Source organism: Chaetura pelagica, unplaced genomic scaffold, assembly GCF_000747805.2.
Source record: "Chaetura pelagica isolate M959 unplaced genomic scaffold, ChaPel_1.0 scaffold7, whole genome shotgun sequence".
In the NCBI taxonomy this organism is placed as follows: domain Eukaryota; kingdom Metazoa; phylum Chordata; class Aves; order Apodiformes; family Apodidae; genus Chaetura; species Chaetura pelagica.
Genome location: NW_009953920.1, coordinates 3,262,259 through 3,285,439, shown reverse-complemented (window position 1 = coordinate 3,285,439; position 23,181 = coordinate 3,262,259). Strand labels below are relative to the sequence as shown.

General features: G+C 40.2%; 1 protein-coding gene across 1 annotated transcript in view; it reads left to right on the top strand.

Moving 5' to 3' along the window:
* The window catches only part of TNS3 (tensin 3), a 105,394-nt gene extending 97,687 nt beyond the window's left edge, over positions 1–7,707 (top strand). The window contains exons 23-26 of the mRNA XM_010001533.1: positions 3,491–3,659; positions 4,648–4,716; positions 4,851–4,877; positions 7,563–7,707. Coding sequence (XP_009999835.1) covers positions 3,491–3,659; positions 4,648–4,716; positions 4,851–4,877; positions 7,563–7,707 — 410 coding nt within the window. The remainder of the gene's footprint in view (positions 1–3,490; positions 3,660–4,647; positions 4,717–4,850; positions 4,878–7,562) is intronic.
* Positions 7,708–23,181: the final 15,474 nt, after the last annotated feature.

Genomic DNA, 23,181 nt, shown 5'->3' with positions numbered 1-23,181 from the left:
AGGCAATAGCAAGCCTTTTCGAGGCTGTGCCAGGAATGAGCATTTGTTGACCTTTCTGTCTGTCAGTGGTGGTGGTGTTTGTTGTAGCCAACAGGGAAAAAAACAAACAACAGGTGAATAATTTTTCTAGAACTTTCACTTGAAAACTCAGCAAAAATTTCTTTCTCAAAAACATATTTTGTCACTGGAGAAATATTGGTTGCTCCTTGCCCAGGCAATGCTTTTCAAAGAAAAAGAAACAATTCTTGCTTGAGTTGGGGCAGTAGTCAGATCACTTCTATAGGAGCTGTCACATTATGGATGATTTGGGGAACTTAGTACATTAGGTTTTTCACTGGTTTGTTGTTGTTTGTTTTGTTCTGAAGCAAAGGTTTGGAATCTGAATAGGTATGTTAGCTAGGAGAGATTCTCAGAGATTGTTTTTGCCTTGATACATCATTTCCCATGGAGTAGCATTCAACAGCTTCATGTCCAGATGGAAACCAGTGATGAATGGTGTTCCTCAGGGATTGGGTGCCCCCTCAGCAAGTTTGCTGATGACATCAAGCTGTGTGGTGAGGTCAACATACTGGAGGGAAGGGAGGCCATCCAGAGGGACCCAGAGGTGGGCCTGTGCAATCTGCAAGTTCAGTAAGGCCAAGTGCAAGGTGCTGCACATGGGTCAAGGCAATCCCAAGCACAAATGCAGGCTGGGTGGAGAATGGATTGAGAGCAGCCCTGAGGAGAAGGACTTGGGGGTGTTGGTTGATGAGAAGCCAGAATGGGCCGACAATGTGTGCTTGCAGCCCAGAGGTCCAACCGTGTCCTGGCCTGCATCAAAAGAAGCATGGCCAGCAGGTCAAGAGAGGTGGTTCTGCCCCTTTACTCTGCTCTCAGGAGACCCCACCTGGAGTAACGTGTTCAGTTCTGGGGCCCCCAACACAGAAGGATATGGAGCTGTTGAAGTGAGTCCAGAGGAAGATCACGAACACGATCAGAGGGCTGGAGCACCTCTCCTGTGAAGACAGGCAGACAGAGTTGGAGTTGTTCAGCCTGGAGAAGAAAAGACTCTAGGGAGGCTTTATAGCAGTCTTCCAATACTGTACAGGAAAGCTGGAGAGGGACTTCTTTCAAGGACTTGTAGTGTAGTTTCAAACTGGAAGAGAGTAGATTTACATTAGATACCAGGAAGAAGTTCTTCAGTGTGAGAGTGGTAAGACACTGGAACAGTTGCCCAGAGCACTTGTGGCTGCCCTCTCCCTGGAAGTGTTCAAGGCCAGGTTGGATGGGGCTTTGAGCAATCTGGTCTAGTGGGAGGTGCGGGGGAGTTGGAACTATAGATGATCATTAAGGTGCCTATCAACCCAAACCATTAAATGATTCTATGATATTCCATGTTTCAGAGATCTCTCTCTAGTCATAGAGACATTAAAGCTGTGGAGTTTAACACTAAAGTGCAGACTCAAAGCATGTGAAGTGTTGATTTTCCACTGTCTGATTTTCCATTGTCTGAGCTTCTGTGAGCACCAGCAGTTTAGTCAGAGGAGATGCACTTTTTCCCTGCCCTTCTTTACCCCACCTTTTTCTCACTCCACAAGCAAAAGAATGAAGGTGTGTTTTCCTAGAATGATCTTTTTTTAAACCTGTCTGAAAAACCTAATGAGCATTTCCAGGCATCTAAATGCAGAAGCTGACCAGGAATCCTTTGCTTCCTAGAGAGTTAAAATTGAAGACTAGGACCTATACAGATCTATCTTGCTGTATTAATGTCTTTGTTCGGCAGCAAATTTTCTGCCTCAAATAAATCCCAGTTCTTCACATCTGTTTCCACTAATATTGTCAAGGAACTAAGCATTCTGAACAAAGCACGTTCCCGGTTTAAAAGCAGCAGGGGTTACTCAAAATGGCTACATTGTGTAGCTGTTGGTGGTACCATGGATGGGACTTCAAAATGTCACTTGTAGAAGCTGGAGTAGCAACATTGCAAGGTGGCTGCGTTGCATGAAAGACACGGATGTCTTTGTTTTGTTCTGGCCTTGAGTATGGTTTCTGTGTGACTGCTCTTACTTGATTTCCCATACAGCCATGTGCACACCAGAAGGCTGTGCTGCTATCCAATGAGACCTAGATAGGCTTGAAGTTGAACCTCACCAGTTCAGTAAGGACAAGTGTAGAGTCCTGCATCTGGGGAGGAATAACAGCAGGCACCAGTACAGATTAAAAGTCGTCCTGCTGGAAAGCAGCTCCATGGAGAAAGACCTTTGAGTCCCGGTGGACACTTACGTTGTCCATGGCACAGCAATGTTGCCTTGTGGCCAAGGCGGCCAGTGGTATCCTGGGGTGCATTAAAAAAAGTATGTCCAGCAGATCCAGTGAGGTTCTCCTTCCCCTCTAGTCTGCCCTAGTGAGACCACACCTGGAATACTGTATCCAGTTTTGGGCTCCCCAGTTCAAGAGAGACAGGGATCTACTGGAGAGAGTCCAACAGTGGGCTACAAGGATGATAAAGGGACTGGCACATCTGTCTTACGAGGAAGGGCTAAGAGACCTGGGACTGTTTACTTTTGAGGAGACTAAGGGAGGATCTTATTAATGTCTATAAATATCTGTGCAGTAGGTGTCAAGAGGAAGGGACCAGTCTCTTTTCAGTGGTGCCCAGTAATAGGACGAGGAACAATGGGTGTAAGCTAGAACATAGGAGGTTCCACCTCAACATGAGAAGAAACTTTTTTACTGTTAGTGTGAAGGAGCACTGGAACAGGTTGTGGAGATGGGTTGTGGAGTCTCCTTCTCTGGAGACTTTCAAAACCCACCTCGGTGCATTCCTGTGTGACCTGCCTAGGTGACCCTGCTCTGTCAGGGGGGTTGGACTAGTTGATCTTTGAAGGTCCCTTCCAACCCCTACCATTCTAAGATTCTATGATTGTGTGTTTTTAAATGAGAAATCTTGCAGCCATTTTCATTACTTTTCCTGTAATCTTGCTTTTAAGCTGACATTTTTGCGCTTTTTTCAACACTTACGGAAAAAGGTTCAATATATTATTTTTTGTGCTACGGAACTAAAAGATTCTACAATATTTGGTGACTGCTTTTGAACTATCACGTTGAGAGCAATTAGATAAAATGCTGGGTGATTTCATTTAGAAGCAAAACCTGAACCAGTGCAATTAGCAGCAGAAGAGAAAGGGAAACCCTTCCTCTGGGTCTCAGAAGTGGTGAAGAGTGTGGCTGTAAAACAAGGCAGACTTCTTGTGGTGGGAGATGCTCAAAGGATAGCAAAGAACTTTAGATCTATCTGTACCAAACATAAACAGTAATTTTGTGAGAAGAAGAGAATGTGTGGTTTGGAATGTTATTGACATGACAGAAAGCTGTTATGCAAGGAAGATCTCATTGAACTTGCCATTCATCTTAAATCCCTCTTTGCATTAATTGTATAGTAATTGAATCAGACAAATTTGCTTACTGTTAGGTAGTGACCTTTCAAAGTCTTTCCCCTCTTTTATTACAGCATGTAATGTTTGGTACCTGAATTCAGTGGAGATGGAGTCCCTCACGGGCCACCAGGCAGTACAGAAAGCCTTGAGCATGACATTGATGCAAGATCCTTCTCCAAACTCAACTGTTGTCCATTTCAAGGTGTCTGCACAGGGAATCACATTGACAGATAATCAAAGAAAGTAAGCAAATGAGGAATGGGAAGAGAATATCCAGCCTTGTCCTTAACAAATGTTGGCTGCTGTTAATTTTGTTTTCTTGGTTATGTTCTGTAGTCTCCGTCTCAGCAGATTGTCTAAATTGTGTAAAGAACAGTATGACCTGTCTGTAGTACTGAAGAATTAATGTTTAAAGCTATAAACATTACTTCCAGAGGCAGCTTTTACTGGTGGAAGGTCACTTTGCAATGGCATTTTTTAAAAATGGTTATTATTTCTTATAAAAAGAGAAAGTAATAACTTTACCAGAATTTTATATTCCACCTATTCAATGAAGTAATGTATCTTCACAGTATCTTTCACCAATATCACTGAACAGAGTTGGCCTGAGCAGACACTGTATATCTCCAGTATTTGAAATAGTGCTTTGGATAGCCTTTAAAATACTATGATACAAACTTAATTTATAGTTATTTTGTACAGAATGCTATTAGGGCTACCACAAAGTCTTTAGATTTTAAAGCAGACAATAACAAAGATGTAACAACAGGAATTCATTATAGATTAAAAGAAAAAAAGTGCCAGACTTCTTCATTCCATGGGGTCTGCAAGCATTCATAGCACATCGAGGACAAAACCTTAAATTATAATGCCGAGGAGTGCTTATATTTTGAAACTTACTTTTATGAAATTATTCAAAAGTTTCAAGAAGTTGCATTTCCCACTGCCATAGTATCTAAATGGCCAGTTTTTAGAAAAAATACATTGCACGCTTCTTGTTACCCTGAGGGTCAATTTTATTTTGGTTCAAAAACATAGTGTTACTATTCTAAATACAGATTTATTTGGTTGGAACAGTTCAGGTGGCTTTCAGAGTCACTCAGAGATAGCAAAAAGAATATATAATTGTTCAATTTAGATTAAATATAATTTATTTTTCGGATCTGTTTATTCATTAAAATTTTAAACATCTTAACTATTTCTAAAAGTTGTTTTGTTTCTTCCTATCCAGACTCTTTTTTCGGCGACATTATCCAGTCAACACTGTTATTTTCTGTGCTTTGGATCCACAGGAGAGAAAGTAAGGGAGAAAAGCAGTATTTCTAAAATTTTGTTTATATTGTTGATCTACCAAAAAAAATTAATGGGTTTAATTTTTATTCTTCCATTTCTTCTTTTTTTTTTCCCCCCACTGCTTTCTCACTGGATAACAAGATGGATGAAAGATGGCCTTTCTGCAAAGTAAGTGGACACATATCTCAGGTCTCTTTCAACTGAATGTTTCAGGGATATCATTACACTGATCATTTTCTTAGTGTTCTAAATTACATTTATCAGAGATGTAGAAGGGAAAACAGCTGTTCAGAGACTAAAGTCTCTGCCCACTGTAATTGATAATTTGTTACTTTATCTCCACCTATGCTTGTCAGGACCTAATTATGTGATGGTGGGATGTCTGGAGCCAGAGCTAGCGTGGTTTATTTAGGTTGAAAGTCTGTGTTTCAGAAATGAGAACAGAGCCATTTGCTACTCAGTTTGGCATCCCTCTTGTCCAGCAGCACTAAAACAGGCTTATTTGTCTCACTTAGACTGATAGCTTCAAAAAAAAATCTCCCGCACAGTACACAGATCAAAACACTCCTAGTAATACTGCCATGTGACATAAATATGTAACTACCCGTGGAAAGTGAAGGCAAAAGTTGTTGTTCCCCAAAGTGAAATCAAACATTGTTGTCCCTCTTTTACCAAAAGAAGATACCTAAACAGAGAGAACTCAGGCACTAGAAAGGAACAGAAACAGATGGTTTAAGTCCTATTTCCAATAATCTGTGCACCAAGATGTATGGCCCTCAGAACCTCTCTTTAGGCAATTCCTGACACACCACGCACACACCAGGGTAGGTAAAAGAACAGCAGTATCAAATCAGAGTAATGCTGTTGCCCACAGCATTCTCCTGGAGAAACTGGCTGCTCATGACTTGGATGGGTATACTCTTCACAAGGTAAAAAACTGGCAGGCTGGCCAGGCCCAGAGAGTTGTGGTGAATGGAGTTAAATCCATCTGGTGGCCAGTCACAAGTTGTGTTTTCCAGGGCTCAGTGTTGGGACCAGTTTTGTTTAATATCTGTATTAATGACCTGGACGAGAGGATAGAGTGCACCTTCAGTAAGTTTGCAAATGGTACCAAGTTAAGTGAGAGTGTTGATCTGCCTGAGGGTAGGAAGGCTCTACAGAGGGATCTGGACAGGCTGGGTTGATGCACCAAGGCCTGTTATATGAGGTTCAACACGTCCAAATGTCAGTTCCTGCACTTGGGCTGCAGCAATCCCATGCATGCTGCAGGCTTGGGGAAGAGCAGCTGGAGGACTGCCTTGTGGAAAAGAACCTGGACATGTTGGTTGACAGCCAGCTGAATTATGAGCCAGCAGTGTGCCCAGGTGGCCAACAAGGCCAATGGCATCCTGGCTTGTATCAGAAATAGTGTGATCAGCAGGACTACAGAAGTGATTGTCCCCCTGTATTTGGCACTGCTGAAGCCATGCCTTGAATACCATGTTCAGTTTTGAGCCCTCACTACCAAAGTAGAACTTTGAGGTGCTGGAGTGAGTCCAAAAAAGGGTAACAAAGCTGGTGAAGGGTCTGGAGAAGAAGTCTTAATGAGTAGCATCTGAAGTAACTGGAGTTATTCAGTCTGGACAAAAGGAGGCTGAAGTGTAAGGTCTTACTGCTCTCTACTGCTACCAGAAAGGAAATTGTAGTGAGGTGGGGGTTGATATCTTTTCCCAAGTAACAAGCAATAGACAAGAGGAAATGGCCCCAAATTGTGCCAGGGCAGGTTTAGATTCAATATTAGAGAAAAAAATCCTTTGCTGAAAGGATTGTCAGGCACTGGGAGAGGCTGCCCAGGGAAGTTGTTGAGTCACCATCCCTGGAGGTATTCAAAAGACATATAGGTGTGGTGCTTAGGGACATGGTTCAATGGTGGACTGAATTATGAGCCAGCAGTGTGCCCAGGTGGCCAACAAGGCCAATGGCATCCTGGCTTGTATCAGAAATAGTGTGATCAGCAGGACTACAGAAGTGATTGTCCCCCTGTATTTGGCACTGCTGAAGCCATGCCTTGAATACCATGTTCAGTTTTGAGCCCTCACTACCAAAGTAGAACTTTGAGGTGCTGGAGTGAGTCCAAAAAAGGGTAACAAAGCTGGTGAAGGGTCTGGAGAAGAAGTCTTAATGAGTAGCATCTGAAGTAACTGGAGTTATTCAGTCTGGACAAAAGGAGGCTGAAGTGTAAGGTCTTACTGCTCTCTACTGCTACCAGAAAGGAAATTGTAGTGAGGTGGGGGTTGATATCTTTTCCCAAGTAACAAGCAATAGACAAGAGGAAATGGCCCCAAATTGTGCCAGGGCAGGTTTAGATTCAATATTAGAGAAAAAAATCCTTTGCTGAAAGGATTGTCAGGCACTGGGAGAGGCTGCCCAGGGAAGTTGTTGAGTCACCATCCCTGGAGGTATTCAAAAGACATATAGGTGTGGTGCTTAGGGACATGGTTCAATGGTGGACTTGGCAGTGCTGGGTTAATGGTTGAACTTGACGATCTTAAAGGCCTTCTCCAACCAAAATGATTCTATGATTCTACATATATATATCCCGATAGCATGTCTCTGTCAGGAACCCATACAAGATGCATTATAGACAGAATAGAAGGAATGGGACACCCTCCTTCCCTGGTTCTGACCATACTGGGTCACTCTAGGAGTTGGCTGGTACATTTGAACCATTGAGTATAGCAGTTGCACGTGACCTTGTCTGTCAGAATAGATGAAGTCTGACCTGTGCTTTTGGTTTCTGCAGTATCTTTTTTCTTTAGGAAGCAAAGGAATGCCTGTCTGTTCTCTAATATGCTGTGATTGTTGCCCTTGCAGAGTATTTGGGTTCGTTGCCAGGAAGCAAGGCAGTGCCACAGACAATGTGTGCCACCTGTTTGCAGAGCATGATCCAGAGCAACCTGCCAGTGCTATTGTGAACTTTGTTTCAAAGGTCATGATCGGATCCCAGAAGAAGATCTGATGCCCTTCCATCCTTGACTCGGAGGTCTAAAGGATAGCACTGTGAGAGGGAGAAAGCCTATTCAGCAGCAGTATCTGAACCTTGTAATTTCCAAGAAGGAAGGCAGAGGATAGTCTTATCTGCATTATGCTTGTAAGAGTTCAGCCTTTTCTTTGAAGATGCCTCTGGCTTAACAACGCATTATTTCTTTGTTTTTATATCAAAGGACAAAACAAAAGAAGCTGGGTGCCATCCAAGTCCATGTAGCCCATACCTGAATGAAGCATAAATGAAAAAACTTCTCCTGAAGGGTTTCAAATATATTTTCAGATGCTGATTCTCATAATTTATTGAAGCAGAAATACACACTAGACTGTGCTACTTTTTTGTACAGAAAATGTTTTGTATAACCCCCACAAAGACACTTGCTGTAGTTGCATCAATGGTAGCTATAGGCCTTGCAAATATGCTGTTAAAAGAATGATTGTCTGAGGAAGAATGTTTCATCTTTATGTAAAATTTTGATGTAAAATTAATGGATAAAGGGGAATATGTATGTGAAGAGAAAGTTTGTGCAAGCTGATTTCTGGTAAGAAAGGAGCAGCAGTGTGGAATATTTAGGGAGATAGCTGTGTATGTAGTGTTCTGAAGGCTGGACTGTTTTAGTTTGAAAAATTTTAAATAGGGGAGAAGTGACAGAACAAAACAAAAAGTTTGCATGGAAATCTGTTCTCTAATTGGTGCTTTTTTTAATACAGAGAAATAAGCTGTAGCATAAACACAGAGAACTGTGTTTTAATAATTACAGGATAAAAATGAGGGAAAAGCAAAGAAAAAAAAGTATATGTATTTTTACTTATGCCAATTTATTTATAGTAGGTCTCAGATCTTGGTATGTCAGATTGATGTTCTTAAGCTAGACCATTGTTAAGTTTTGCCTCTTTAATGCTATTTTGCATAAGTAGAAGTGTGTATAGCCTATACCTTGTTATAGACCATAGAGTCTCGTATTTTAATTTTTGTATTACAGTGACAAGATACTTTCCATTTCCCAGCTCCACAATACTGTTTTGGTTGTCATACTTGTTCCTCTACCTAATACATAGTTATATTTGTGGATTCTTTTGGCCCCCTTTTTATTGGAGTTTTGGGAATTTTGGGGTTTTTTTATCTGCAGGAACTATTTTTTGTTTATAATTTTTTTTCATAATTCCTAGAGTTAGGAAATCCAAAAGGGAATTAAATTTATTTTGTAACTCTGTCCCATTTCTTGAGAGCATTTATGTCGTGAGTTACACGACCGTCACATTTGTACATATCTCTGTATCTTCCTAAACACACGGGTATTTTAAATGCATAAGAAGGTGCTAGTTAGCTTTACAGAAAATTAATACAGTAGAAACTACAGTGAAAAGGTTCATGAGGAAGGGAAGCTGATGAGGTCTACTGTATAATTCCCATTTGTACCAAAAAGAGCAGTACTAGACCTCAGAGTCAGAACTGATGGTAATGAAGCCGCTGCAGTGTCACAGTGCTGAAAACTTCCATTGCCTCTATGTCCTTGATTTGTGGCCGTCAACTTTATTTTAATAGCCAGAGAAATAACGTGACATACTGATTTCAATATGCCAAGCGTGAGGCTCTAGATTAACTAAGGACCGTACCTACCTGGAGGATTTAGTCCTTGTACTAAATAATGGTTAAATGGAATGGGAAACTTTGGTTGGGCGATATGGTAAGAAGGTTCCACCAATTTGAACTACTTTTTCCTATATAAATTATTATATGTTTTTTTATTAGCAGCTCTCTATTTCCTAAAGTATTAGGACCATGGAAATCTTACTTGGTGACCTTAGCTAAAAGAATTACCAAATTATTTGTGTAGCTATGAATTTCATATAAATAACTTTTATAAAAGGTGAGAAGAAAGTTTTGAAGTTTAATGTATTTGGACCAGGAAGTAGTGTATTAGTAGCAGTGGGCATTGGATGTTTGTAAAAGGGTGAAGCAATCCAAAGCCTAGTAGCTACTGTTGAAGCAACAAAAGCAAGTGCCTCTGATTTGTACCAAATAAATCTGTTTTTCTGACTGAGAGGAATATTACTTAAATAGCATTTATGTACCATCCAAAAAAGAATGCAGTTCTTACTTTTAGGAGCTTTGATCCTTTTGAAACATGGAAGGACAAATTTCCTTTTAATATTCTTTTGATGCGTCAAGAACCCAGTTGACTGAACTTGTCAGGCAGTTGAAGCCCAGTGAATTTCTTCAGCTGATGTCTCAAGTAGATTTAAGTCTCAAATTATATTTAAATCCAATGTGTTGTGAACTTTGAAATGAAGAGGAATTTTTTACTCTTATTTTTTAATTTCTGCAGACTATACTTACATTTCAGCATGTCTTGTCAGACACCAAGTGTTGGCCTTTCAGCTGAAAAGAAAGTGTCTATTTTTTTTTCCCCATGTTGCATCATTTCTGCTCAGGGCCATATTTTTTATTCCTTGTGCTTTCTCAAGGCCTACTGAATTCAGGAGCATAAGGAACAGAATGCCAGCACTCCTGGTGGTGTTTCCTGAGAGTTTAGGTCTACTTGTTAAGTGGAAAAAAAGAATTTGCCCTGTTTATAAGGGAGGTCTTTTATTATGCATTCCTTTGGATGGTATATTGCCACATGCTTTTGCTTTTTAATGAATTAAAAATGCACAAAGCAAAATAGCTCAGAATGTACCATTGTGTAGTGTATGTAGAAAGATATTCACAAAACTTCTGTTAATGTCAAATACAAGACTAAACAGCTAACACAGCACTTTCAGGGTTTTTGGTAATGTGTATATGCAGTTTCATAACTAATGGCAGCAAGTTTTAAACATGTATTTAGCCAGACTCCTATTAACCTGCTTAGTAAATGTATTACTATAATCGTACAGTTTTAAATGACAAAAATGCTAAAAGCCCTGTTTTTAATTGTGTATCCAACAGTATCATTAAAAATTTAATGTTTCCTTCTTGAATTTACCTGCTAGTGAAAATTTTTGCCTTTTTATTGAAACTGTATAGAAGCATCAAAAAGTCTCCAGTATGTAAATGAATGTTCTATAAATTCTTTGTATAGTAATTTTTCTCTGCTCTTGAGATATCACCTCTGTTCAAATGATAATAAAATTAGGAATGTGAAATTTCGTAACACAATGTTGCAGGGCAGTTTGTTCTTAAAGATTAAGTCTGGCATTCAAAACCAGTTAATGAGCAAAAACTTCTTGGTGAAGTAAGAATAGGTTGAGTATTGAAACGGATTTAGTTTTGTTTCTTAAAGATTTCTTTCAAGTACTTGACTTCACATGAGTCTGTGTGATTTAAGTCTAGTTAAAACATATGATCTTCCTTCCTTCTTCTGCAGTTAAAAGTGCTGTCTGCCTGCATTGCATATTTCAGTGTAAGAAGAATATATGATGTCACCTTCTGAGATGTTTATACCCATTTACCTGGGCCTCCACAGTGACTACACTGGGAAAACTTTCAGAGGAGCATGAGAGGGCTGAGAAATCTACCCCCTAGCTGAAATAGCTGAGTACAAAATCTGTGTGTCAACCACACATCAGAGCTTGGATTATATCCCTGCTTTATTTCAGTTGTTTCTGCAGCTGATAAACTCTGGTATGTCACACTGATTGATGCCTTTTCTGTGAGACATAACCTGGCAGGAATTTTGCATTCCATGTGCTTGATTGTCATTCATCACTACAGGCCATTGTGAGTTGATGCTTGGGTGTGACACATGACAGAGCTATTCATAAAAAGTATTCATCTTTTATTTGAATGAATTACAATGTGGAGCAGATTACAAGAGTGCAACAGTAAAATGCATCTTCTGTGTCAGAGTCCAGTCTCCTCTTAAATTCCTGTTCATGAACTGTGGTGCCATTGTGAGCATCTGTGCTGCTGTTGCTCTTCTTTGAATGCTGCTCTGGAGTCTCTTTGCTCCAGTGGATAAAAATCTGCATTCAGTATTCACCCTGTATTCACAGCTAGTTTATATGTGTTTTTGTTATGCCAACATGAACAACTGTTTTCTCCCTGAAGTATTTATAGCAAGACTGACCCTCCATGTGTCCTCACTCTTCTCTGACAAGGGTAAACAAGTCAGTACTCTGACCTTTCCTTTTTGTCTTTGAAAGGTGCAGAGACCTGTTCTTTTTTACTCTTTGTCATTTAAATCCTTTCTTTGGAGAGACCCTGAAGTGAACAGCTAGACTGTTCAAAGAGGGCATAAGCCTTGTGATTTTTAAAATATTTATCTTTGAAAACTTGTGGAACAAGAAAACTTGGCCCACCAGACAGAGAGCAAGTACCTCCTCTGCTTCTGCTGTTGACACCTAGCACAAGGGTTACAATAGTGTGAACTACATCATCCAGTGTGCCCAAAGGAAATTCTGAGCACAAATAGCTAAAGAAGTTCTCAAAAGCCTAAGTTAGAAACAGGAAGCTTGCAGACTTAGCAAGTCTGGCAGAATACCAAGAGGACAAAGGGGAGCTATTAGGAAATTTAAGGATCTTGGTGGGTAACATGAGAAGGGATTTCTCTTACATGCCACTGCAAGGGATATCAAGCCAGGACTATTATTTTCCTTAGAAGACATTAAGTGTCCTCCATAAAGCACAAATGTATAAACCAATTTTAATGTTTTAATATTTGCAGAATCGGAGTGGTTGAGGTTGGAAGGGACTTCTTGGAGGTAGCGTGGTCCAACTCCCCTGTTCAAGCAGGGTCACCTACAGCCAGTTGCCCAGGGCCACCACCAGACAACTTTTTAATGTCTCCAGGGATGGAGACCCTGTCACTGAGTCATGAGGTTCAGAATGGACCCCCTTGCTTTCCCACCTCTTTCTCAGAGAGGAGTCTAGGTGCAGCTAGATCCAGTCCTAGTCCCAGACTTGAGCAACAGTTTATATCTAAAGAATTATGTATGCACAACCAATCCTTTTTATCACTTAGCTAAGATTTCAAAGTTTAGCTTGCTCTTAATAACTCACCAGGGGTCTTTTGTGGCAAGGAATCTCTCAATCTCAAGGAGTAACCTTAAGAGGTGTCCCTACTCAACGGGAGGTCCTGGTGTGCATCCTGTTAACGTTTCAGGAGAGCTCAATGGGCCCTGGACTACCCGCTATTTATAGATTAAGGTGGTGGACTTACAATCATATGCATACCAGCAAGACTGGATCACTGTTCCAGACAGCCCTGGGCTAACATGTTGCCATCAGTCCCCCAAAGTCTAGCTGAAACATAATGCAGCCATCACAACCCTCACTGATGGTTATGGCTTAAGTAGGACAGGGGTTGGGGACTGGGAACACACTGCCACAAGTCTGTGTATGTGTTTCTGCATGTGCATATTTAAAGTCTTTTTGTAAGGACTGCATTCTCAGTAAGATTATCTATGTGTGTATGTACATTCAGACTAAAGCAGTATGTTACCAAGATGTAATAGCTAAGATTTTTAGAAAGGCCTGGAGAGATAAAAATCCCACCCGATTTTGAAATGGCTGGTGTCACTGTAAAAGAGAAACAATATGAAGTGTTCAACAAGATTTTTTTTGGTGATTTATTAATTTTTTAAGGAAGATAATGTATAAAACTGCATGGAAATTCCTGCATGCAAAATTCCAATCTTAAGTTCGTGTCTATGAACTAGGCTGCAACAGGGTAGGTTTAGACTGGACATTAGGAAAATTTCTTTCACAGAAAGTGTCGTCAGACACTGGAACAGGCTGCCCAGGGAGGTGGTTGAGTCACTATCCCTGGATGTGTTTATGGGTCGTTTGGATGTGGTGTTGGTGGATATGGTTTAGGGGAGAAATTTGTAGAGTAGGGATGATGTTTGGACTTGGTGATCCCAAGGGTCTTTTCTAACCTGAATAGTTCTATGATTCTATGAGCTTTTCTTCCATCTGCTGGTGAACCTATAATATAGCATCTATCTGGTTATTGAGTTGTAGTACACTCCAGGAGGTACTGTAGTTTGTATACAACAGTTATTGTGTTTGCTATCCAGTAAATGCTTTTCTTTTTCATAGTGTAACTCACCAACAAAAAGGAACCCAACCCTCCACCCATGCCACTCCTTCAAAACCCAAATTGCTAGTGAAACACCTGATCTGTCTTGTAAAGTACTTTGCCACGTACATACTTGTCAGAATGGGCTGGATTCACAGTTAAACTATACAGATGCTCTTAAACCACTGAAAACTCATGTTTCTTCACATCATGACATCTGTTCTGCAGACTCTTTTGGAGTTTTCTGAAGAGTTGATCATAATTTGTTGTGGTTTGTTTAAGGCTTCAAGACCTGGAATCAAGTTAGTAGCTTTATTTTCTCTCTTACTCAAAAGGAAGGTTGTAGCCTTCTCATTTTCAGTGAGAAACCTCTCAGTATGAGTACTGCATGATCCAGCAGTAGCATATGCATAAAACATATCTAAATGTATTCTGTAAGGATTTTTTTTAAAACTAATCAGTATTTGAATCTAGGTAACAATTTTTAAATGCTGGACACACAGTGAAATTGAGTATTGCAAAAACAATATAGAAAAACAATGTCAGCTGGTATGTCTCCTTTCCAAATCTAATTGTTACAGGCACTGAAAAGTCAGATCTTTCTCTGTTATGATTAGAGACTATATCAAAGTTTAGATATCTACTAGGAGGAGTTGTGTCATGCATAGCTGTATGCCTTAGTATTTAAAAACAAAAAATATTTTCTTAGAAAAATTATTGTGAGTTTTTTTAAGATTACACATTCACACTTTGTACCTCCTGAATATTAGCACTTAACGTTTACATATCCCCAATTATGAAGTCTGCAAATGCACTTATGTTAGTAAGTATAAAACTAGGTAAGTTCTTAATAAATATGTGTCTCCAGCACCTGGCTATAAATTAAAATACCAACTATTCTACAACTTATTTCATGTTAAGATGCATGCATGAACTGGCAATGCTGTGAAGCTTCTGATTCAGTGCTTTGCTGTGTGGAGAGAGAATCTTAGATAATACACAAATTTAATTGTTTTGCTGAATCAATTTCTGTATTACATATCACTGAAAGAATTATCTGACTTTAACAATCAGTAAGAATTGTGAGTGGCAAATGCCGATCTCAGGGGGTGTATCTAGAAATATGCAGATAATTAATTGTACTAGATGGATCAATGTGCTACATTATACCTCTAATAATCTTAACAAAATGTCACATTATTGTCTGTCTGTATGCAAACGTTTATGGAATGTCCACATGTTCTTTTGCAATGCAGTTTTGGGTAGTTAGGATAGATACAGTATCTGAGTCAATCTGGGAGCTGTGTATGACAGTGTGTGTTTCTGAGGTTTGGCTCTGTCTGTCCTAGGAGGTTTACTAGCTTGCATCCTACTATTCACACTGTTCCCCTTGCCATTCAGGCAAGGACCCCACAAGCACCAATGGGAGGAAGGCAGTTAGACACGCATCCCCCAGCAGGAGGTATCTTGCAAGCTCTTAAAGAAGTGACAATGAGGGTGAAGCATTCTGCATGCTGGGCAGCTGTTGAGCAGGGAGCTGATCCCAGAGCAGAACCTTGCATCATAAACACTCCAATGCTTGTTTGAAGGCAAAGCTTCTTGAGGGATACAGGCCATTTAAGGAGAGGGATGTAATTTATCCATTCTGTGGTGGTGTCCAACAGCAAGATCATTGATCATGTGCCCCATATATTGCTGCAAGCTGTGAAGGATAAGCAGTGCAACCAAGAGCCACTGTGCAGGATGTGAAAGGACCTTCCTTGCCTTCCCTGTCTTCCCACACTTGCTCAGTCAATATATGGCTTTGTGTGGGGAGGCAATTAATACTGTGGGTACTGCCATTGCCTGGCAGGTGGAAGGCCAAAAAGTGTTGCCAAGTAAGGGATATGTCAAAGGAAACATAATCAAAATGGCAAATGATATATAAAGATTTGTGTATCTCGGACATACGGACAAAAACTAAATACACACAGTACTTTGATATGTAAATTCAAGCTGTCTTTGTTAAACAAGGCTGATACTGCCTCAGTGGTACAAAAAATTTAAAATGCATTTTTTAATGTTATTTCATTGAGTTCTGATCACAAAAACAGTTGCTTATCTCCCCTCTGATGTTGCTGGAAAGTTACGTTTATCAATAATCTTGTGAATATGACCTCTGGTGCAAAGGAATTATAGCTGTGGATCAGGAACCTGTTATCCGGACTTCCTATTCTGCAAAGCAATTGTCCAGCAGAGTGTAGAGGTGGTGTGGTGGTCAGGTCAGCTAGTCAGGCAACCTTACTGGAGGCCCAGCTTAAATGCCTTTGTACAAATGCATCTAAAGAACATGAAGGTGCATAAATCTATGGGACCTGATGGGATTCACCCACGGGTCCTGAGGGAGCTGGCAGATGAAATTGCTAAGCCTCTGTCCATCATATTTGAGAGGTCACGGCAGCCTGGTGAGGTTCCTGCCGACTGGAAAAAAGGGAACACAGCCCCTGTTTTTAAAATGGGGAAAAAGGAAGACCCAGGGAACCACAGGCTGGTCAGTCTCCCCTCTGTGCCCGGCAAGGTCATGGAGCAGATCCTCCTGGAAAGTCTGCTAAGGCACATGGAAAATAAGGAGGTGATTGGTGACAGCCAACATGGCTTCACTAAGGGCAAGTCATGCCTGACCAATCTGGTGGCCTTCTACAAGGTTACAGAGATGGTGGATGTGGCAGAGCAACTGATGTCATCCACCTGGATTTGTGCAAGGCACTTGACACTGTCCCACAGGACATCCTGGTCTCCAAACTGACAAGGCATGGATTTGACAGATGGATCACTCAGTGGGTAAGAGATTGGCTGGATGGCTGCATCCAGAGAGTTGTAGTCAACGGCTCAGTGTCCAAATGGAGGCAAGGGATGCGTGGTGTTACTCAGCGGTCAGTATTTGGACCAGTGCTGTTTTACATCTTTGTTGAAGACGTGGACAGTCAGATTGAGTGGATCCTCAGTACATTTGCTGATGATACCAAGCTGTGTGGTGTGGTTGACACCCTAGAGGGAAGGGAGGCCATCCAGAGGGACCTTGGCAGGCTGGAGAGGTGGGCCAGTGCCAACCTCATGAAGTTCAACAAGGCCAAGTGCAAGGTCCTGCACCTGGGTCAGCACAACCCCAGGCACAAATACAGGCTGGGGGGAGAATGGCTGGAGAGCAGTCCTGAGGAGAAGGACTTGGAGGTGGTAGTAGATGAGAAGCTCAACATGAGCCACCAGTGTGTGCTGGAGCCCAGAGAGCAACTGCATCCTGGGCTGCATCAAAAGAAGTGTGGCCAGCAGGGCCAGGGAGGTGATTCTGCCCATCTACTCTGCTCTGGTGAGACCCCACTGTGAATACTCATAAGCTCTGGAGCCCTCAGTACAAGAAAGATAGAGACCTGTTCCAACAGGGAAGAGGGAAGAGGGTCCAAAGAAGGGCCACAAAGATGAGCAGTGGGCTGGAGCACCTCTGCTGTGAAGACAGGCTGAGGCAGTTGGGGCTGTTCAGTCTGAAAAAGAGAAGGCTCCAGTGAGACCTTAGAGCACCTTCCAATACTTGAATGGGTCCTGCAGGAAAGTTGGGAGGGGCTTTTCATCAGAGAAGATAGTGATAGGACAAGGGGTAATGGTTTTAAACTGAGAGAGGGGAGATTTAGGTTAGATATTAGGAAGAAATTCCTAATGGTGGTGAGGGTGGTGAGGAACTGGAATGGGCTGCCCAGGGAGGTTGTTGATGCCCCATCCCTGGAGGTTTTTAAGGCCAGGTTGGATGAGGTTTTGTGCAATCTGATCTAGTGGTAGGGTTCCCTGCTCATGGCAGGGGGGGTGGAACTTGATGATCTTTAAGGTCCCTTCCAACCTTAATGATTCTATGATTCTCTTTGAGAGCAAGTATCAAGGAGCCAGCAACGGCAAAGGGGTAAACCAATGGAGCAAGACTGTAGGTAGCATAACAGGCTGTGAGATCTAGACTATTTGTTCACAATTTATGTTGAAGGTTGGCTGTAGGTTAATTTTTTGAGGTATAGTGGGAAAATAAATGTTTAAGGTTGGTTTTCTCTGTTTATATGTAACTTCTTTGCCCAGAACAAACGTAATGGTGTAGAGTAAGATATGAAGGCTTCATTGGCCTCTCTATGGAATGAGAGATGGTGTGGGCAGTGAAGCACAGCTTATCTTTGATGTAACAGGTTAAAAGTAAGGCATGGCCAGGGAAGAACTGTGGAAGAGGAAATTCAATGTCTAAATGCATTTATGTTGTATAAACTTGTCTTGGGCAAGGCTTGAAAATAGAGTGATACACTGTAGTGTAGAGTGATACACTGAGTGTAGTCTCATCTCAAGATGAGAGCATTCATCAGCTTGACTGTTAGAGAATAATTTCTTGGGGATTCTATAAGTTAAATAATTTGTACTGGTGATTATTTGCAGGATTACAGTGACAGAGCACTTCTGCAGGAGCCTCTGTCATACAGTGTGCTTAAAAATCACCATGAAAAGCAGATATGTAGTAAGATGACAATTACTTGCTTATGTCAGTAAGTTAGTAAGGATAGATTCTTTAAGGGACAACTGAGTTAGGTTTCTTCACCCTGGAAAAAAGGCAGAAGCAAGAAAATAGAAGATAGTGAATTTCAGCTATATCAGAGATGGGGGCATGATGATGGGGACTACAGAAAGTAAATGTTAGATGTGAAACTTGAGTTTCTAGTTAGGGTAAAGGAAACTTTTGACAAGGAAGGAGTTATGCTTCAGAAGAACTTTTTTTATCCTATGAATGTCATGTCAATTCTATAGTACAAACAGAAGTGGAAGGGTGCTTGTGTTTTTCTAGAAGGATAGGTTTTGGGATTGACAACCGTATTTGCTCAGATGAGGCAGTAACTCTAAAAACTTTTTCACCAGTAATAACTGGTGAACAAATACACCAGTGTCACAGATGTAAAAATGGCTTTTTATGGTTGTTTGTTTGGTTTTTTTAATTAAAAAAACTTCTGAGAATTACTGAAAAGGCATAGATTTAGGTGTTTCAGGCATTAGCCAAATGTTCATGGTCAGGTCAGGAGAAGCCATGGAGGTCAAGGGTCAAATGAACTCCAGTACAGATAAAATTTGCTCTAAATGTTTGATCCAGTTACTCCAAGTTAGACTTTACTTTTGGATTTGTGAAGTTACCCTTAATTTAGAGTTAAGATACTACTTCAGTGTCTCGAATATAAGTGAATATAATTTACTCTGCCTATAGTATTTCAGACCATAAAAATGCCAAGGGCTTTTGGGACACTTCAGAGGGATATATATAAAAATACTTTAGGTTCTGTTTGCTTCAATTGTAAAATTCAGATTAAAATTTTAAGAAGGTAAAGAAAAAAATATATTCACTCTGACTATATTTCAAATTATTTCAAAATTTAAAACAAATCTTAGAAAAAACTGAATGTAGATTTTAAACTTCCTCTTCCAGACAAACAAAATCTTGTCATTGCAATACTGATTTCACAATGTGGAAGAGGTGCGTGATTTTTTGTATGGATCATTAACTGGCTAGAAGTGCCAAATATTATAAGCTTGCTTATTCCAGAAAAGCAAAAGAATCCATGAAGGCTGGACACTGCTTCAGAAGGGAACCTTGAAGGCACAGGAGCAAGCAGTGGGGAAGAAGATTGGCTTGGGTAAACAGAGAGCTTTGAATGGAACTGAGGAATAAAAGAGTTTATGGCATTTGTGCCTGAGTTTGTCTGTTTTAAGGATGCATTGCTCCTGAGCTTGGACAAGGTGATCCTTGAATATTACCAAGTTTCTTGGGCTCCTTTTCCTTCCAGGTCTTTGTCCCATGGTACTCTACCAATCAGATCTCTTCACCATCTCAGAGATGATGTGATCATCTCATCCTTTGTTTAAGGCCAGAGACAGTCATTAGGCAGAAGGGTCAAACATTAAATGTCACATGATACTGTGAGCACTATTATTATTTATAGTGTGTTTTAAAAGAATCTATTCTGTAGATGACTAAAAAGTTTATATTAATGGTGTCTGGTTGCAAGCATTAGACACTCACATTGAAGAGATGGGTATAGCAGCTGATTACATCAAGCAGGAAAAAGTCCTTGAGTTACTTTCACCTGTCAAGACCATGCCTTGAATCTTTTCCAAATCACAAAATACCTTCTAAGAGATACCAAGAATTTCAGCATGAAGACCATCTAATATACTTTGAGACAGGCAGTTTTCTTTCTTTTTTTCTTTCTTTCTCCCCTCCCCTCTTTCTTCTCCCAGAATTCCATACATGTTGTATTTCACATGAAAAAGCCCTCTTTTTTTAAAATGAATTGTGGGAAGTCAGGAAAAATCAAGATTACTGTATACTGTTTCCTAATGCTGACTCTGAAGAAGGTCAAGAAGAGTTCCCTGGTTTTCTTGTGGGTGTATGTTTCATTCTACTTTTTGTCAGGTGATGAAACTATGTTTGAAATTAGAAGGCAATACATACTAACTGCTTTTGAGAAGTTTTTATTGACTGTCTGTACTTAGAAGTAAATTACCCGTCAGATTGCCAGCTCAAGATCAGAGTTGCATGCCCCTAAAGACAGGTCATTAATTAACTATGCAGTAAGATCTCATCACTTAAACTGAGCTACATGACCTCCTGAAGTCCCTTCCAGATTTATCCACTGATTCTTGATAATTGCTAATCTGTAGAGCATCCTTCTAAGTTAAAATAATATTATCTCTTTTTAATAGGGGGTAGCATGAAGTAGATTCAGTTCTATCATAGGTTGGAATTGAATTTATCTGTTGTCTACATTGGAAAATCAATTCAGTAAGTCAGCATGAATTAATAGTGTGTTAGCTATTGCACTGAAGTTGCTACTGCTCATAACTTCCCACACATCCTGTCTTCAATTACACTTTTTGCTGCCCCAAAGCCACAGACTTCCAATCGCTTCACAGCTTAATTCCTGATCTGGGGAGCTCAGCATATCAAGTTAATCTGTTAGCTGCTGGTTGAACTTAATTTTCTATGCTGGTTTTTTTCCTATTTTCAGGGTCTGACAACAGGTGGGATCTAACAGGTACCTACTATCAGTGAAAAATTTAGCCAGCTCATTTTAATTCACTGAAAAATGTCTGTCAAAGGCCTGTGAATCTGTGAATATCCACATATAGCACTAGAGTAAAGCAAATATTGATCCCTAATTTAATTCCTAATGTTACTTTGTAGTGTTTTAGTGTAAACTAATTTACTGCCTCGTGAAAGGGTATGAAGGACTCTGTACTCTAGACTACCCTTTCTGTTATGTGCCTGTGACTGCTACCTATATATATGCCAATGTGGGCTGAAAACATCCAAATATTTTGTTATAATATAAATAGTCTCAACTGGGAGTAGATCTTTGAGTGACCAGCTTCTTCATTCTGCTGGAAGACTATCTAAGCACACAGAAGAGGTCTTTCCAGGAAATTATAAATGGGTCAGAGAATGAAAAACAGCACTGACTGCTTTTCAAAAAATTAAAAAGTGAACTGACAAAAACCCAACCCAAACCAAAATGTTTAGTGTTTTACTGAAAATACTTTTTCCATGGTACATATTTTTGCCAGCTGATCTCCTCCTTTTCCACCCCCAATTTCTGGCAGACAGCAGCTGTGTACAGACAATTCCCTAGCAAATTACCCTTATAAAAATATTTTGAAAACAACAAAGAATATTTTAAATTAACCCAAGCAGGCAACCCTCTGTCCACAACCCCCTTTACCTTTCTTACGACCTGCATCAATGAGTTTGATAGCATCAGAATCTGAGACGAAAAGAAACAACTAATCAAAACAATGGCAGTAGATGAGAGACATGGGAGCTTTTGATTCCAGGAAAAACTCCTACAAAGAATTTCCTGATCTGAGCGACTTGCTGTCATGTTATTCCTATGTCAGGCTTTATGTGGAATTTCATTACAGGGAAAAAGCAATTTGGAAACGAGAAATTTTCCCCCTATTATCAGAAAACTTCCTCAAAGTTCACCTTTTCTCTTCAAATTCATTCCTACAATGTGGGCGCAAGCTCTTTGTTTCAAAGAAGAAAGAGGCAGTTTCTATTCCTCAAGACATGGATTACACTTGGTTTTGTTTGTGGGGATATTCTGATAGTTTAAAAAAAAAAAAAAAAAAAAAAAAAAAAGTAGAAATCTTCAGGTATTTGTCAGGTACTCACAACCTATCATAGGGCAATGCATAGCTTTAATACCCCCGTGGTCTGATTGTTCCCCGTTCCTGGTGACAGGCTGCTGCACTGCATGCTGTGATTGCTGATGTGCCTTGCATTAGCTGTGTAAATGTGAGTCCTGAACCACTTGTCTTTTTTCCCTTATTTTCCTTTCAGTAAATACTATTCCATATTTTTTCCTACTCACACCTCAGGCAGCTGAACAGAAATGCCTGCTGCTACTTTAAATTAGTGTTTAAATAATGCTCTACCAAAGGAATAATCTACAGTCCTGTGCAAATAAAAATCTACTACGGAGTTGTTGACTTTTGCTCCTTCACAACAAGGCGAGGGGAGGGGTTTATGTGTAAATTAGAGTAGGTGTGATTTCCCCTTTCCACACAGACAGTCCACCGGAGCAAGACAAAAGCACAGCCACTCAGTCACTTCTGTTTGAGTGTTCCTTAATTTGGCTTAATCTAACAGAAACATTTTGTCCCTGTTTGTGCGGTGATGGCAGCATAGCAGGAGAAAGCTGTGGCTGGGATCAAGCTCAAGTATTATAAATGCTAAGTATGTAAATAGACTACAGTTCTGTGTACAAGGGGGAAGCTGAAAGGATGCCTGTGAGGTTCAGAGTCAGAACAGTGGCTTGGCGGAAAGCCTGGCTTAAGGGTTGAGCTCTGCCATAAACATTGTAAAACGGTGTTCTCTTTGGGTTTCTTTTCCCTGAGAGTGTATGTAAGAAGCAATTAAATTTTGTTCATTTAAAAAGAGTATTATGAAAATAAAATCACAGCATTATACAAAGGACTTTAGTTTACAGACAGACTTCATTGGTTTGAAATAGTTAACCCCAAGTATCAACTTAAGTGAGATAAAATCAATAGCATATTATTTAGCACTTCAGAAAACACATCTGTTTTATACAGATGTTCTGAGTATAAGGTATAGTTGGGAAATACAGGGATCATGGAATAGAAATATGAGATTCCAGTTTTCCTGATCTCTGGGATCAGATTCAGTTTGAATTAATCTTTCACACAAGTGTATCTTGCATGATAATCTTGACTCGTGAGTTAATGAACCAGTTTTCAACCACTGCTTTGGTAACACTAAGCAAGTTAATATCTTATTTTTTAAATGTACTTCCAACTTTTCTACTGTCACTGAACCACCATTTTTGTCCTATAGAACTTTTGTGAAATACCTTAAATTTTGTTAGGCAGTACTG